Genomic DNA, 15,083 nt, shown 5'->3' with positions numbered 1-15,083 from the left:
GCTGCCTACTCAAACCCATTAAGTATTTTCGAGACAATATGAAGGTTCCCAAACACTGCAGAATTCTACACTGCCCAGAGTGTCAGAAGGGCTCTGCCCAGGGTGCGCCAAGTGATCAGGAGGTACAGAGAAAAGGGCACTGAGAACAATGGGGAGCCTGACGACAGTGTACGTGGAATTGAAACGAGACATTGCACAGACGAGGTCCGCATATTCAGAATGCTTTTCCTGAATCTTGCCAATCACGTTGCTTGTCAAAAGAGACAGAAATTCAATGACACAAATAAGTTCCTTAGTTTTATCAAAAAGGGACCAGATCAAGTTTGTTGGCAGGAATTCTTCTGAGGCTGTATATGAGCCTATTACAAAGAAGCTTTTTAAACATCACTTTCTATGACGCTCTGGATATGGCCAGGGGCTGAAGCCACAAGCATGGCGAAGACAATGGTAGAATCAAGGAGCTATGCCATGATGTCTTTTAAGATATGCTGTTTGTGCCAAATAAGGGCATCCACTGACAAGGTGTGGGACAGCCTCTGTAAAATCATTTCATGTTGATATGGCGATTGCTAATTGGAAGTGTCTGGTACTGAGCAGCCAGAAAGAAAACCTCCAGTTTGACCTTCAAGACAGCTGTCATCATGGAGGCGAAGGAGTCGGCTGGGTTGCTATTCTGTTCCACACACTGCATGCACACACATGCTGTTGATGACCAGCATGAAATGTCTGGTCCAAACTCGATTATTTACAAACCTAAAGAACATTGCTGAGTGCGGCGTAAAACTAAACTCACTCACTCATTTAATTTGTGATGGCTTTCATTAGGATTAAATGCTTGCAATAGGTTATTTCTCTATGCATGTGAATCAAGGTTATTTCTCTATGCATGTGAATCAAGGTTATTTCTCTATGCATGTGAATCAACCCAGGCCTAGGTAAGGAGCGAATACTTTGCCCATTAGACATACTAATATCCCGCTGAAACACTGTCCACCAAGACTGTCGAAAGTTGATTTGTTTGGTTATAAATTCGGTGTTTCGGGTCTTATATAAAGGGGTAATTAGGCGTTAACACTATGGCGGGCATTAAGGAAAACAAAATGCGTCATGCAGTACATTTTTATTGTGGTCACTTTGAGCAAGGTAGCCAATCAGATCAGCATAGCTCCATATGGAAATCTTTTGTCTGTGAAGCTGGTCCTTGAGTCGCTGAAGCCTTCTGTCAAGCTCTCCTTTATTCATGTACCACTGCTCATAGACCCTTGATTCACATTGCTCAACGTGACGTCATTCTTTCCCTTGTTTTTCTGGTACCTGCAGCCTCCATGATGTGAATTTCCGTGACCGTGGACGTTCTCTATGAAGGTAAGAACCTGTGCATGTGTCATACTGACATCATTAATGTTACCTACCTAGCTGATATAGTTACATATGTGTCCGTGACCCGTGAAGGTCCCGGGGTAGAATAGGCCTTCAACAACCCATGCTTGCCATAAAAGGCGACTATGCTTGTCGTAAGAGGCGATCAACGGGATCGGGTGGTTGGGCTGGCTGACTTGGTTGACACGTCATTGGTTCCCAAATGAGCAGGTCGATGCTCATGCTGTTGATCAGTGGATTGTCTGGTCCAGACTCGATTATTTACAGACGGCCGCCATATAGCTGGAAGATTGCTGAGTGCGGCGTAAAACTAAACTCACTCACTCACATATGTATCTGTAAGAATGGCGTGTGACAAAACGGATATAAATCTACAGTTAACGTTTCCCATTTAAACAACAACAACAACAGTGGTGTACTTCGGTCTATATTGCCTGTAACTGTATCACTGAGAAGGAAATGTGACAAGTCTTGTTAACTCACACTCAACCTCTTTCCACACTTCACCAACAGTAGCACTCAAGTCTTAGACTGGTCTTTCTGCAATCCGCGCGGTTCATGTTCTTCAAGGCAGTTGACACTCCGGGTGTTATCAGAGCTGTGTTGAGCATTGGCACACCCCACTGCTTTTCGACAGTCTGGGTGTGTATTCACTAATGCGTTCGACAGTCCGGTTGTATATTCGACTATAGTTCGACAGTCCGGTTGTATGTTCGATGATACGTTCGACACTCCGGGTGTGTATTTGATAAAACATTCTACAGTCCGAGTGTGTAATGGCGTTTCAATGATCGACGTTAATTGAAAATCGATCGAGAGGAGAATTTACAATAATTATCGATTGTAGAAAACATATCTTCGATTAATCGGAATTTTGGTGTTATATTACAACATACTTGCATGACGTAAACTGACCATTAAATCTGACAAATATTCACCGACAAACATGCACTCAACATCGTAAAGTAAAGTTTCGTATTCATCACGAAATATTACTGTAACCTGTCTTTGAATAAACTCACTATCTATTGTGGAGGTAATGAGATATACTAATAAATATTCAGTGTATAAATAAACATCAAATAATAAACAATAAATCCAACCTCGACACTTCCAAAGCTTTTGTCACTGATGTGAAAAAGTGTATGCTTTCAAAGCGACGTACATTTCTCGATACACGTGTAGATGCACATTATATTGTATTGTATGTAACGGTGCATCAAGTAACACAATGACGAGTAGTTAAGACATCTGTCGAAGTTTCATAACACTTGCTCCGAATCAAATACCGAATTTTATTGTTTGTACAATGTTTAATTTGAATAAATTTCACCATTTGTTGTATCACCTTTTGACGTGTTGATGTGAAATGGTGAATGATTGTTAACATCAGTGTCCGTCAATGTTATTGCAAATTAATCACACCATTATACTGGTTTTGGATATTTACACTTCCAAGAAAGAGGCTGTCATCAGTGTAAATGTGTCAGACTGTCTGACTGTTAAATCATGGTTTGTTTGTGCATGTGGGCAAAACCTTCTACATGCAATATGAAGAGTAATATAGTAGATTATAATCAGACGGAGGATACCCGTGAATGATGATGATACATATTTAATAATATAACATAAAATAATCAAGTAATGTGAAGATGACATTACGCACTGTAAAATGTAATTCCAGTGTCTTCGTGCATTTCATTGCATGATAGTATTGGCTCATTATAAAAAAACAATTAATTGGGCAAAACCTGGGAGAACAATGAGTTGGCTGTATAACCAGGCGTGTTTTTCATATGTTTATTCCCTATATTAAGCCGTATATAAGCTGGATGACTTGGGTACGACTACGTCCAGGAACGCAGCACAACGATGAAGTGTCTACTATTGTTGGTCGTCCTGGGGCTTGAGGCTGCAGTTGAAGCGAGTTACATTCCTATCAGCACGCATAACACGTTGCCGTATACGGACGACACAGGGCTGTGCTGCATTAACATGGTCGGTAGCTGCAGATACGTCGCATCAGGATGTACGTAAAACAAGTTCTTGTTCTCATATAAATTGAACAGGTATAGGGACTGAAAGTTTATATTTTCGTCTTTCCATGTAGTGGTATTGTAGAAGCATCGTGACCAAAGCTCGTCATGCCGAAAACCGGGTTCCGTGGAATTTGTAAATCCCTTTAACGGTGTATACGGATAATATATGAGCGGGTTTTTATCTATGTGTCTATTGAGTATTCGATAACATTGTTAGCTACATGGTATACTACGATAGTTACTAACAGTTGACACATAGGGGAGTTCATTAGATTACCCGATTAAAGACTATCTAGATGGTAATACTTATTCAGAGGTCGTGAATGAACCTTGCGTGTGTTGTTAAGATTTGGTGTAACAATATGTGACGGTATACGGATTGCTGCGCACTTCGTAATATTCCATAAATATGACAGCTGTATGACAACTGTCATTAAGAGTCGTGTCTGGACTAGACAATCCAGTGATCAACAGCATGAGCTGGGAACCGATGACATGTGCCAACCAAGTCAACGAGCCTGACCACCCGATCCTGTTAAACTAGTCAAATGGGAACCGATGACATGTGCCAACAAAGTGAGCGAGCCTGACCACCCGATCCCGTTAGTCGCCTCTTACGACAAGCATCGATTACTGAGGGCCATTATTCTAACGCGGACCTTCACGGGTCTTTTCAGCATAGACATGTGGTATCATTCATACTGATGTTAATTCCTGCATATCCTGTATATATGATGAGTATTCATGAAATATTCTCCTTAATCGTAGAAAATCATGCATTTGTTCAAGACAGGGATTGTTACCTATTATTATTTTCTCAATGATATGATATATGATATATGATATATATTATTTATGATATTATTCATAATACTGCTAATTCATGCATGTCATAAACATGATGATTATTCCTGATATCCTTTAAAATTACAAGACATAATATCTCTATTCAAGATGTATGTACTTGCACCGTATATACGTTTTAATACTAGATATATACTATTAGTCAGAGGGCTACTAGTACATGCTTATCATTAATACTATGATTAATAATGATAATCTTTTTAACTTGTTTTACACTTATGACTTTGTTCTATATACTAGAAACTGTAATAATACAAGGAACCGCATAAAAAACGCAGATTTTTTAAAATGAACAAATATTCGACAGAACATTGTTTTTTACTTAAATATTGCTGTGTAACTACACACTGGTTTATTTGGGTGTGCAAAAAAAACCAGTTTTTGAATGTTTCGGTTCTGATTTTTCTTGGCTATTGTCCATCGCCAAAACACAGCAGTGGAATTGCCCGTGGGATATGGTTGCAGAAGCTTTCCATGAAAATCATGATGCGCATTTTGTCATAGGGATATGAATATGCCCCGAAATCAGGCTACCAAGAACGTTAACGACGCAACGGAGGGAACAAGCCATAGGCCGATTTGCAGATGCTGCCACTGCATTCCATGTGCACGTAACGACCATCTACCGTCTTCAGGAACGTTTAGGTGCTGCCAAGACCACTACTGACCGCCAACGTCCTGGACGTCAGAGAACCACAACCCGGCGAGATCGACAGACTGAACTTTCGCACATCGGGGATCCATTCTTATCTGCCAACGAGTCTGCCCGACTGACTATTGGACGTCCCAACGAAGCAATATGCGGAGAACAGTTCGGCCCTGACTCGGAGCATTCCACCTCCGTTGTCATCGTCCAGTTCGACGTCCTATCCATACACCGAGACATCGTGAGAATAGTCTTCAGTCGGCTGAGTTGTATCGACACTGGCGTCATCAACAGTGGAGACTGGTATCGTTTTCTGATGAAAGTCGGTTCTGTATTTCTCAGACTGACAACTGAGTTTGAATATGGCGAAGGCGAGGTGGACGCTTTGCTGACGAAAGCGTAATGAAAGTTAATGCATGGGGAGGTCCGCTCTTTACGGTATGGGCAGAGATTGGCCTGAATCAGAGGTTAGAGCCATTTTTTCTTCCAGAATGTTGGGTCAGGTCGGGGATATGGAGTCAATGTCCAACGTTACATGTACCAAAGGCGACCCCAGGTGGTGCCATTTTTTGTCCCACACCAGCAACACATTTCCAGCATGATCATGCCGGACCCACGCTGATACATCGGACTACTGCCATGGCCTGCTGTCAGTCCCGTTTTAAACCCGATCGACTATTTTGGGGACGAACTGCAGAGACGATTGAATGAAGTCCGGCCACGTCCGACAAGTGCAGCAGAAATCCATCTGCAGCTAACCCTAGGGCCTTTGTCAACCGTCTAATTCAGTCCACGTTTAGGCAGTGCACAGCTGAAGTGACTGCATGAGGTGGACATACGCGCCACTGACTTCTTGGATCAAGTTCGATTTTGTCTTCAGTGCAAAGTAAAACAACAATGTTTCCCAGCATTGCCTGTGTTACGAGAGTGTATTTTCTGTAATTTGTATTGTTATTGATTAAGTGATAGTTATTATTAGGTCACAATGTTTTAGAGTTTTGAGTGATGGGTCACATGTCGCATCATCTGTAATAGTGTTTTCGTGCTAAAGGTGACACTTTAGAGTTGCCCCCCTTTGGTGTGTTTTGGCTGTTGGTAAACACAAGGCCATTCGCGAAAGTTTCATACTTCGCTGGAATGCTCAAGAATCGGTTTATATACAAGGTTGGTTGTTGTGCTGACGACACACACATCGACTTACAGTCAGAGTAATACAGGAGTTGTGTCAGCATTCGGTCTATCTACGTCCGTCTGCCTCTTCGCCAACCTTGGCCAACATTCAAGAAAGCTCGCTATGAAAGATTTAGTAATCTGTTTCTGTTTCTAGTCTCTTTACAACTGTTTCTCACTGAAAACCAAGACTTTGGTCAGTTGATATAATATTTGTGACCAATCCCTTTAGATTTGATTCAATTACACTGTACAAGAAACCTCTATTGTGATTTGTTGTATCTTGCTGTTTGTCTGCTCAATACATGATATTGAATATTTTAGATTTGAGTTACATTTTGCTGGTTGATACGGGAATTCCTATACCTTTTGTCACGGCAATTTATTAACCATATCACCTGACATGTCCCAGTAGTCATGCAGTGAGTGTTGATTGTCAATATGTGCCTGTTTTCATGCATATTCTGTCAAAAGCACAGGGTTTTATTATAACTCTGGCATCTGACTTGCGTTTCGTTTGCGGTTCAGTATAGTTTGATTTTGTGATGTACTTGATTCGAGACACACACCTGTATCTGCTCAATACTGCATAAGGTCCTTGGGTACCTCCACAGGCTCCCTTTTCCAGGCTGTCTGGAGATCATTGGGAAGTTGGTTTGTTTCGTTTTTCTTTTCTCTTGAGCCAGGACAATTCCTTTAATTCTTTAATTCGTGTATACACTTTGTCTTGTGTTCTTAGTTCATATGCTTTAATGTTGCGAAAGAATCTTATCCTCTATATGCTGGTAGGTAGGTCTGTTTGTATTTTCTGTGAAAGATGGTAATAGGCACAGTACAGTGTGTACGTTCAGTAAAGCATTTGTGAGCGGGCCGCAGGGAATAGGGAGATAACTCTCAGGAGGTTGGCTTCAGGACGCTTGAAGTTTGTAATGGTGGCTGAATTTTCAGTGAAATAAAAGGCTCAAATGCACACAACTGCACAGCTCATCTGAGATCCATAGAGGTCTATTATTCTTTGGAAAACATCCTCACGGTCAGCTATCGACAACAGTGATAAACCTGATTGAGGAAATCAGTTTGCTTCATAGATCTGCGGTTAATATAACAATCCTCTATTTCATGTTCGGGCATCATGTATATCCGCTGGCTGTTTGTAATCATTGTTACTACCGGGTACCCATCTAGTGCCAACTCACTGATAACAGTGTCAGCGATGTTTCACTTGAAGGTCGTCACCTGTAAAGCGATTTATGTTCTTTGGTAAGTACAGTTCTGCGGGTAAAGGATTGCTTTCACTGTTAGCGAAGAAGTATGTAATAAAGCGATGATAGAAGTTGCTGTCCTCTATTTAGGTATCATGTGACAGCTGGATGATAACTGAAACCTTTCCTTAGGCATATACTTGAAAATAATATTTAACTGAAAACGTTTTGAAACACATCCATGAAACCATACCAAATACATCTCAAGTTTATAACCGTTTCTGGTTTTTTTTAACGCTGAACCACCTTCAGGCTCCTGGTGTATATTTTCTGTCATATTCTACTTTTTGTTTTGCAGTTTTATAAACAGGATCATGCTGCATCAAGTCATTACGGATTAAACCTGACCAAATATATACAAACTCTCAGCAAACACAAAATTAGCCTCCTTGGGAGAGTACACGTAACTCTCGCCGATAATTCTCTAAATAAGTTATACATCAATAAAGTTTTCTTCGCTGGTTATTTTTTCAGATTACAACTTTTTCTACAGACGCTATCAACAAGGATATACTGCGTGCAAATGTAAATCCAATCCAGGCGATTGTAGCATATCTACACCTGCTACTACACCTTCTACAACGACGACATCTACAACAAGTACGACTACTGCAACCAGCACAACTACCCCGATCAAAAAATGTAGGTGTCTTATTTGTGACATACATTTGAACCCTAAACATACAGAGCACTGATCTGCAGAACTCCATGGTTTCGTGAGAAGCGAAGTGTAATCTGTGGTCAGGCTCGCTGGCATGGCTGATGCACGTCATTAAAGTCCACTTGAGCAGATCGATCGTTTGTATTGAACATTTGTCGTGATTTTCACTCATAGAAAGTATGACTCATGCACTGATAAAGTGAGAGCTCTTCTACTAATCAACATTTTCTATGTCAACCCCTTGGAATGCCGATTTCTTTTGGTTCTTCCTATTGGTTATTCTTTATATGGAATGTTTGACTAACGTGTGATGTTCGGAACTTACCGATGTTTTGCGAATGCAAATTGATGGAAGGGAGGTAACTGTAACTTTGTTTTTTCTTGTCTACTAGATTCTAAGTCATCTGAAAATCTGGTATTGGCTAATTACCTAACTGCGGTACTCCTTATTATTATTATGTTTCCAACAGTTCAAAATTTGCATTGTGGTTTACGGTGAGATAAAAACGATCTTCACTGGTTCCTCGGGACCCATGAGTTGATAATACCCTCTAAGTTTGTTTATGATGGTTAAGGTGAGCATAGCTAATTATGCAAAGGCGTTATTTTAATGCCGCAGATAAATTTTAAGACGCTCCTTTACGTTGACAGTCTGTCCAACAACGGCCACGACTTCATCGTCGACGAGGTCACTTAACGGTATCGCCATCACCAGTTTCCGGGTCTTGTTTCTATTGTCAGTGCCCAGCACGAAAATATGACCATTTGCAGGGGTGTCATCACGTCTGCTACGACACTGTCGATACCAGCCAACTGCGCGTTGCTCGCAAATGAAGCCAAGTAAGAACGAAACACATTGTTGCACACCCTTACTGTTGTATATTAGTCCAGTGGTTTAATCATTCATGTTCGTCGTAAGAGGCAACCAGCGGCTTCGGAGGGTCAGGCTTGCTGACTTAGCGGACACATGTCATTGTATCTCAGTCAGGCTTGCTGACTTAGCGGACACATGTCATTGTATCTCAGTTCCGAAGATCTGTTGACATCTGGGTTATCTGGTCCAGACTCAGTTATTTACAGCTCGCCGTCATATAACTGGAATATTGCTGAGTGCGGTGCATAACTAAACTCGCTCACTCACTCACACATTTTCTGTTTCAGCGTTATTGCCCAAGATGGAATGGTGGTTGCCGCGAATTTGCAAGGTGAGATCCAGCAAGTGGACTTCTAAGAAATAATCCGAGACTGACTCTATGACAGCTCTTATCTGTATATGAGACCTGGTGCACTGGCTGTGTAGTAATTAGACCAGGGAGTCTTTTGCTTAGATTAGCAGAACCAGGTATGTTTTGTGGTGTCGCTTGTGTAACACTGTCCATCATTCAGTCGAGTCAGAATGGAGATTGTCATTTGAATGCTTGAGGCGTTACGCTGCTTTCAGCGATATCACTACGGGGGACACCAGAAATGGACTCCCGAATTGGTCTTCAGCAACCCATTTTTTGTCAGAGGCGACTAAAGGAATCGCGTGGTCAATCTTGCTGACTTGGGCATACCATATCAAATGCATAGAACGATGCTCATGATATTGATCACTGGGTTCTCTGGAACACTCGGCGTCATTTAGCTGGAGTATTGCAGCGTTAAAGATCAATCAATCTATCAATCATCTGTCAAGCTGTTTGAAAAGCTGTAGTCAAATGGACTTCATGGTGTAGCCAGGTAGTTAGTAGGACATTTCGGGCCTGAGGAACATGACAAAATGACTCACTCACTCATTCACTCACCCATTGTACACCCCCACTGAAAAAGAAAACTGAGTTTAAAATGCATCAAGTTTCACCGAAAATCGAAAACGACAAACGAACTTTTTAGCCGGTATTTAAGTGGAAGCAATTCTTGCATCTTTACTCCCTGTCACAATTTAGGATTGGCATCCACCGATATTTACGATCTGACAATGTTAAGAGTGACGAGAGCGGCTCAAAATGTGACGGTCAACTCCACATTATCCTGTACCACTGGTTTGGAACTTGCTTACAGTGAGAGTGGAGTCTTTGGGGGGTTTTTTTGTGACAGAAACGTTATGGTTTGTAAATATAGCATCTGTAAGCGAAGGTAATTAATGTACAATAAATGTCCTGCAGACGTCCAAAATCAACCTTATAAGGGAATTAATTCCACGTTTAACTCAAGGCTATGTTCCTTCATGAACGAATATAGCAATATGACTCTGAAATCCTTCATAATCATGTAAGGTTATAAATGAAAAGTTTCATAACTTCCTTATGATCGATGAATTGATATATTTGAAAAAAAAATTGAATAATGCAAAGTCACCATTTTTTATCCACTATTAAGAAGCATGTGCTGTTTAAGAGGTACATATCTAAAACACTGAATAGCTCTATAGTGACAGCAGATTTGTGATTTTGAAATGGATGTAACGCAAAATTTATTCCTGGTCAGATACTTCACAATCCCAAAAATGGAATTGAGGGGAGGCAATTTCTAAAATCATTTTCATAAATCGGAATTTGACGTTTCCATTATTGTAGCTGATCATCTGAATATCTAAGATTTAAGCTTTTTATAAAATATTCATATGTCGTCTCTCATCTGTTCCATGTTCCACTTCGAGAGGTAATGACTTGCAATCACTCATTAAAATGTTTATAGACTAGAACTGTACATGATGCACACAAATTTTAACTAGAAATAATAAAGAAACCATCGTATCTTATGATTTGTTCATTTGGGCGAGGACGGTGGGGTAGCCTAGAGGTTAAAGCGTTCGCTCGTCACGCCGAAGACCCGCGTTCGATTCCCAACATGGGTACAATGTGTGAAGCCCATTTTCTGCCGTGATATTGCTGGAATATTGCTAAAAGCTGCGTAAAACTCATTCACTCACTCACTCACTCATTTGGGCGACTGGCGTAATTCGTTATGAATATATATTTTTTCGAGGGTTCATAATCCTGATGTTTTACTCATCTTTATCATTGAAATAGCTTTCACTGCATATTATGATAAAAACTATATTTATGATATTGCAATATTTATTTAAGTAAATTATAAAGTGGCAAGATGCTGTTATTTGTTGATTAGGAAAAGTATAGTCTTTAATACCACAAACTAAAGCCATAATTACCAGTTCATCTTATTATTGCAAAGAGAGTAACAAAATCACAAAGACTGTCAGAAATCATAAAGTTTCTGTCGGGAAAATCACATAGACTTCGTTCTCACTGTAACCAAGTTCCCTACCAGTGAACATACACATTGATACAGAAAACTGGGGCTTTACTAGCACTGGAGAGGATTGGGTTTTATTTTATTTTACTTTTTGTTTTGTTATCTTCGCCCACCCACCCGCCCATTTTTTGAACAGTCAAGCCATAAGAAACACACTAAATATGGATGCCCTAACATCAGCCTCATAATCGGGTACCAATTTTCTGTAGGACGAGGCTCATTTGACTAAGTCACCTTTTCAGACCGACGCCCCAAGTTTGATACTCGTATATCGGGTGCATGCACGTATCCGTGGTTCCACAGTCGGGTAGATTTATGATCTACCGTCGGGTAAGTGTGTTCTTGAAAGCTAATGTATGTTTCAAATTTCAGTCCCCGCCACTACCACTGTTGGAGGACCAGTCACGGTTACTTTAGACTCGCCCATTTCTGCTGGTAGCTGTCCGGGAATAGCCTGTGTCTATACCGCTGCAATGGCTAATGATATCCTCTTGGACCAGTGCCAAGTTGCTGCTGGTGGCTACTCCAGTAACAACAGTGAGTAACCGTCCATCATAGACTGTCATACGGATTTTGAAACAAACATATCCATCCCTTGCAAGTTTAGAATAAGTGGCAGGTCTACACTACCACAGTTTCTGAAAAAAAGAAAAATCTCCCTCCTCCTTTCTATCATAGTTTATGCATATATTTTAGAATATTTTTTTTTCTGTATTTTTTTTATTCCAGAGACCAGATGTAAAACCGTATTCATTACCAGTCTTGTATTAGGCGTAAATGCTGCAGGCAATTAGGTGTCTGACTCTGAGGGTGGGGTTTCGAATCCTGGATGGGACTCAACTCCAGAATAAGAATAAGAAAGATACTAGAATAAGAAAGTGTAATCCCAAATAAAACGTATGTTACAAATGCTGCAGAAAGTGAACAATTTGTAAGAATTACTGTCATATGTGGACCTAACGAGTAATTTCAGATACCCCTTAAAGTCTTTACTAAGAGAAAGTGGTAATGGTAGCAGCCAAACTAACCCAAGCCCAAGAGGGTGTGTATACCAAGTGAAATGTTCATGTCACAGCAGCTACATAGGTGAAACAGGCAGACCCCGGTGCATTCGCATCAAAGAGCACAAAGGTCAAAAACACTATCAGAACATGCCATCGAAAATCCCGGTCACCATAAATTGGGAGGACACTGACCTTTTGGCCGTCAACATCAACAACTGGCGAAAAAGGAAACTGACGGAGACCATCTGGAACTACGGCTCCATACCGGAAATTAACAGAGATCAGGGTGTCTTCCTACCAAATGCGTGGTGCACAGAATATAGACATCAATGAACATGTATCTCTTTGTTTTCCCACTATCACTGTACATGCCTTAATGTGTTTTTCCTAATATTGTTTACATAAGTGGCTTCTATCCCACCATGTGTTTTCCTATCATTGTCTTCATAACTGGCTTCCAATCATCCTATTAAGTTAATCCTATCCTTCTAGCTGTATAAACACTCAGTACATCCTGTATATCAACACTTAGTTGATCTCTGTACATCTCATCTGTAAGTACTATCACACTGGCTTATACATACTATATAATTTTGCTCATCACCATACTATGTTATTCACCTGATGAAGGGGCAAGACGTAGCCCAGAATCGTCGTGCTGTAAACATTAAAGAAGTTGTAAATCCATACCATGTGTTCTCATGGCTTCCTATATGTTGATGATAAGAGTTGAGGTATGACTACACGAGTGTTCATTTTACAGGCGTAAGCGGTGGGAGCGAGTACCTGGACATTCCGAGTCTCCAGCCAACTGTCCAATGTAAGGCATTCATTCAGGCCTCGTCACAAAGAGCTTTCTTTCGAGACAGTCAGACGTACAACTGTTTCTTCTTTCCCACTGGATTTACCTGTCAGGTATTGTAACCATCACTGGATTGTCTGGTACAGACTCGATTATTCACAGATCGCTGGATTATTACTGAGTGCGGCGTAAAAGTAATCTCAGTCACTCGTTCACTAAATTTAAGATGGGTTTAGGTCATCCATTGTATCCATTTTTGTAAAAGAACTGACGAAGAGGATGTTGATATTTCAGGGTGCACCAATCGTTTGTCCACTAACCACTGGTGAAAAGGTGGTCATTGGTCAAGTGGGGAACAACGAATGCACGATGGGTTCAATTGTTGGATTCTATAATATTGAAGAAGCTTCTGTCCGGGTCCTGGCACCTGTAATACATGTTCCGCTCGGATGAAGATGACATTCTTTGAAACCTGAAGTTCCATATTCTCATATGACAATGAAAGTAAAACTTTAACAGATTCCAACTGGTTTTTGATTTTGTCAAACACAATCCATCCCAGAGTCAACGTAATAAGACTGTAGTGTTCTGTGTGGGATACGCCAATGTGTCTGGCCTATCCTACAGGGGCAAGTTGTAAATTTAGCAACATATAAGTTTACCTCAGGTTATGGTTGCAAACAGACCATGATCAGCTGGATGACCTTTGGTTCTCTGTGGTGAAATAACAATAGCGAAAATACCGAAAGCTATCAGAATCTGTCTGCAAAGTTGTCTTTTGCTTTTGCATGTGACCTTTAATTTTTTCCCCCTCTCTCTCAGTGAACAACGTATTTATCTTACCGAACACCTAAATTTTAATTTTGAACTGTTTGAAGCACTTCTGTTGAATGCGAGGCGAATCGCCATTTTGCAGACGACACAACGTAAACAGAGTTATCTGCCTTCCATCGATTTTCAATCGCAAAAAATCGGTAATTTCCGTGCTTCATGCGTGATTCAGTGGTACTACCATGAACCATGAGTTCGGAATTACCAGCTGTGTACATTGAAAATAATACATCGCCTGTAAGCGGGGTACATTAAAATTAATAGAATAGCGCGTAACCAATCAGAAAGCGACATTAATGTGTGAGGTAAGATTATGTAAGTTGTATGCTTCTCTCGAGGGTAATAGATTTGATGTACGCATCTATGTAGCAGTGTTATTCCTTGCCCGCTGGCACGGTATTCGCAGCTACAAAGTGGCGTACATCAGACTGTAATATTCTAAGGAGAAGCGTACAACAGATTTGTCGTACTGCCATGTTAAATGTACAAAATTTTATTTTAATTTCAAGATAGCTACCTACTGCATGATATATAAACAAAATGGCGTCTGGATGATTAAAATCTCTGAAACATACTCTGTCATGCCTAAACCGGCTATGAAAATGATTAGGTTGAATGTACAAACAATTCAATGAATGTATAACATAGTTTAATTAAAGCAGCGAAAAGTCGGTGAAATAAATATCTACATAGTGAATTCCAAAACGGGTAATTTACTCCAGTTCGCAATGAAGGTGGCATGCAACGTGATTACTTCAAATCACATCAGGTATGGACTGTTCGCCCCTTATAACACAGTCATTCCTTCGTTGGCATTCATCATGAGGGAACAAAAGGGGGTTTGCGCACACCTGCACCCCACTTTGGATCCACCTGTGAACATGATGTTAACTGCTTTTAAAATGGAATTGGATGGTCCCTGCACCGATTTCAGGTTGCCCATGAATGTTCATCGGTCAAAAGGGACAGTGCGATCAAGTCTATTCAATGCTCCTGTCACTTGCCACATTCACTATGCATTGTTACATTGACAAAATCTCAGTATGTCGACAGAGCTGTGGAACTCTTTATGCTGTCACACGGATTATGTTTATGAAACGACCGCAAATATTCGTAGTTAGTCCTTAGTACAAATCAATGCCAAAGACGAATGCACCGCTACTACT

At 40.6% G+C, this 15,083-nt stretch overlaps 1 protein-coding gene across 2 annotated transcripts; it reads left to right on the top strand.

Annotated features, from left to right (window-relative positions):
* The first annotated feature begins 3,219 nt into the window (after nt 1–3,219).
* LOC137257764 (uncharacterized) lies at nt 3,220–13,612 on the top strand. Of its 2 annotated transcripts, XM_067795187.1 has the most exons (7): nt 3,220–3,409; nt 7,836–7,961; nt 8,674–8,862; nt 9,184–9,227; nt 11,653–11,817; nt 13,048–13,199; nt 13,381–13,612. In XM_067795187.1, the coding sequence occupies exons 3-7, from the start codon at nt 8,780–8,782 to the stop codon at nt 13,537–13,539; spliced, it is 603 nt and encodes a 200-aa protein (XP_067651288.1). In that variant the 5' UTR covers nt 3,220–3,409; nt 7,836–7,961; nt 8,674–8,779; the 3' UTR covers nt 13,540–13,612. The 2 variants fall into 2 exon arrangements, with proteins under 2 accessions (XP_067651288.1, XP_067651289.1); XM_067795188.1 differs by lacking the exon at nt 7,836–7,961.
* The last annotated feature ends 1,471 nt before the right edge of the window (nt 13,613–15,083 follow it).

Source organism: Haliotis asinina, chromosome 12 (assembly GCF_037392515.1).
Source record: "Haliotis asinina isolate JCU_RB_2024 chromosome 12, JCU_Hal_asi_v2, whole genome shotgun sequence".
Taxonomy (NCBI): Eukaryota; Metazoa; Mollusca; class Gastropoda; order Lepetellida; family Haliotidae; genus Haliotis; species Haliotis asinina.
Note: the sequence above shows the minus strand (reverse complement) of the source record. Positions and strands in the feature narration are given on the sequence as shown.

What these genes read in the sequence shown, in the direction of transcription:
- LOC137257764 (XM_067795188.1), top strand. Translation starts at nt 8,780, where the DNA reads ATGACCATTTGCAGGGGTGTCATCACGTCTGCTACGACACTGTCGATA. An exon ending in TTGCTCGCAAATGAAGCCAA is followed by an intron (nt 8,863 to 9,183) that starts GTAAGAACGAAA and finishes TTTCTGTTTCAG; the next exon opens with CGTTATTGCCCAAGATGGAA. An exon ending in CCACTGGATTTACCTGTCAG is followed by an intron (nt 13,200 to 13,380) that starts GTATTGTAACCA and finishes TTGATATTTCAG; the next exon opens with GGTGCACCAATCGTTTGTCC.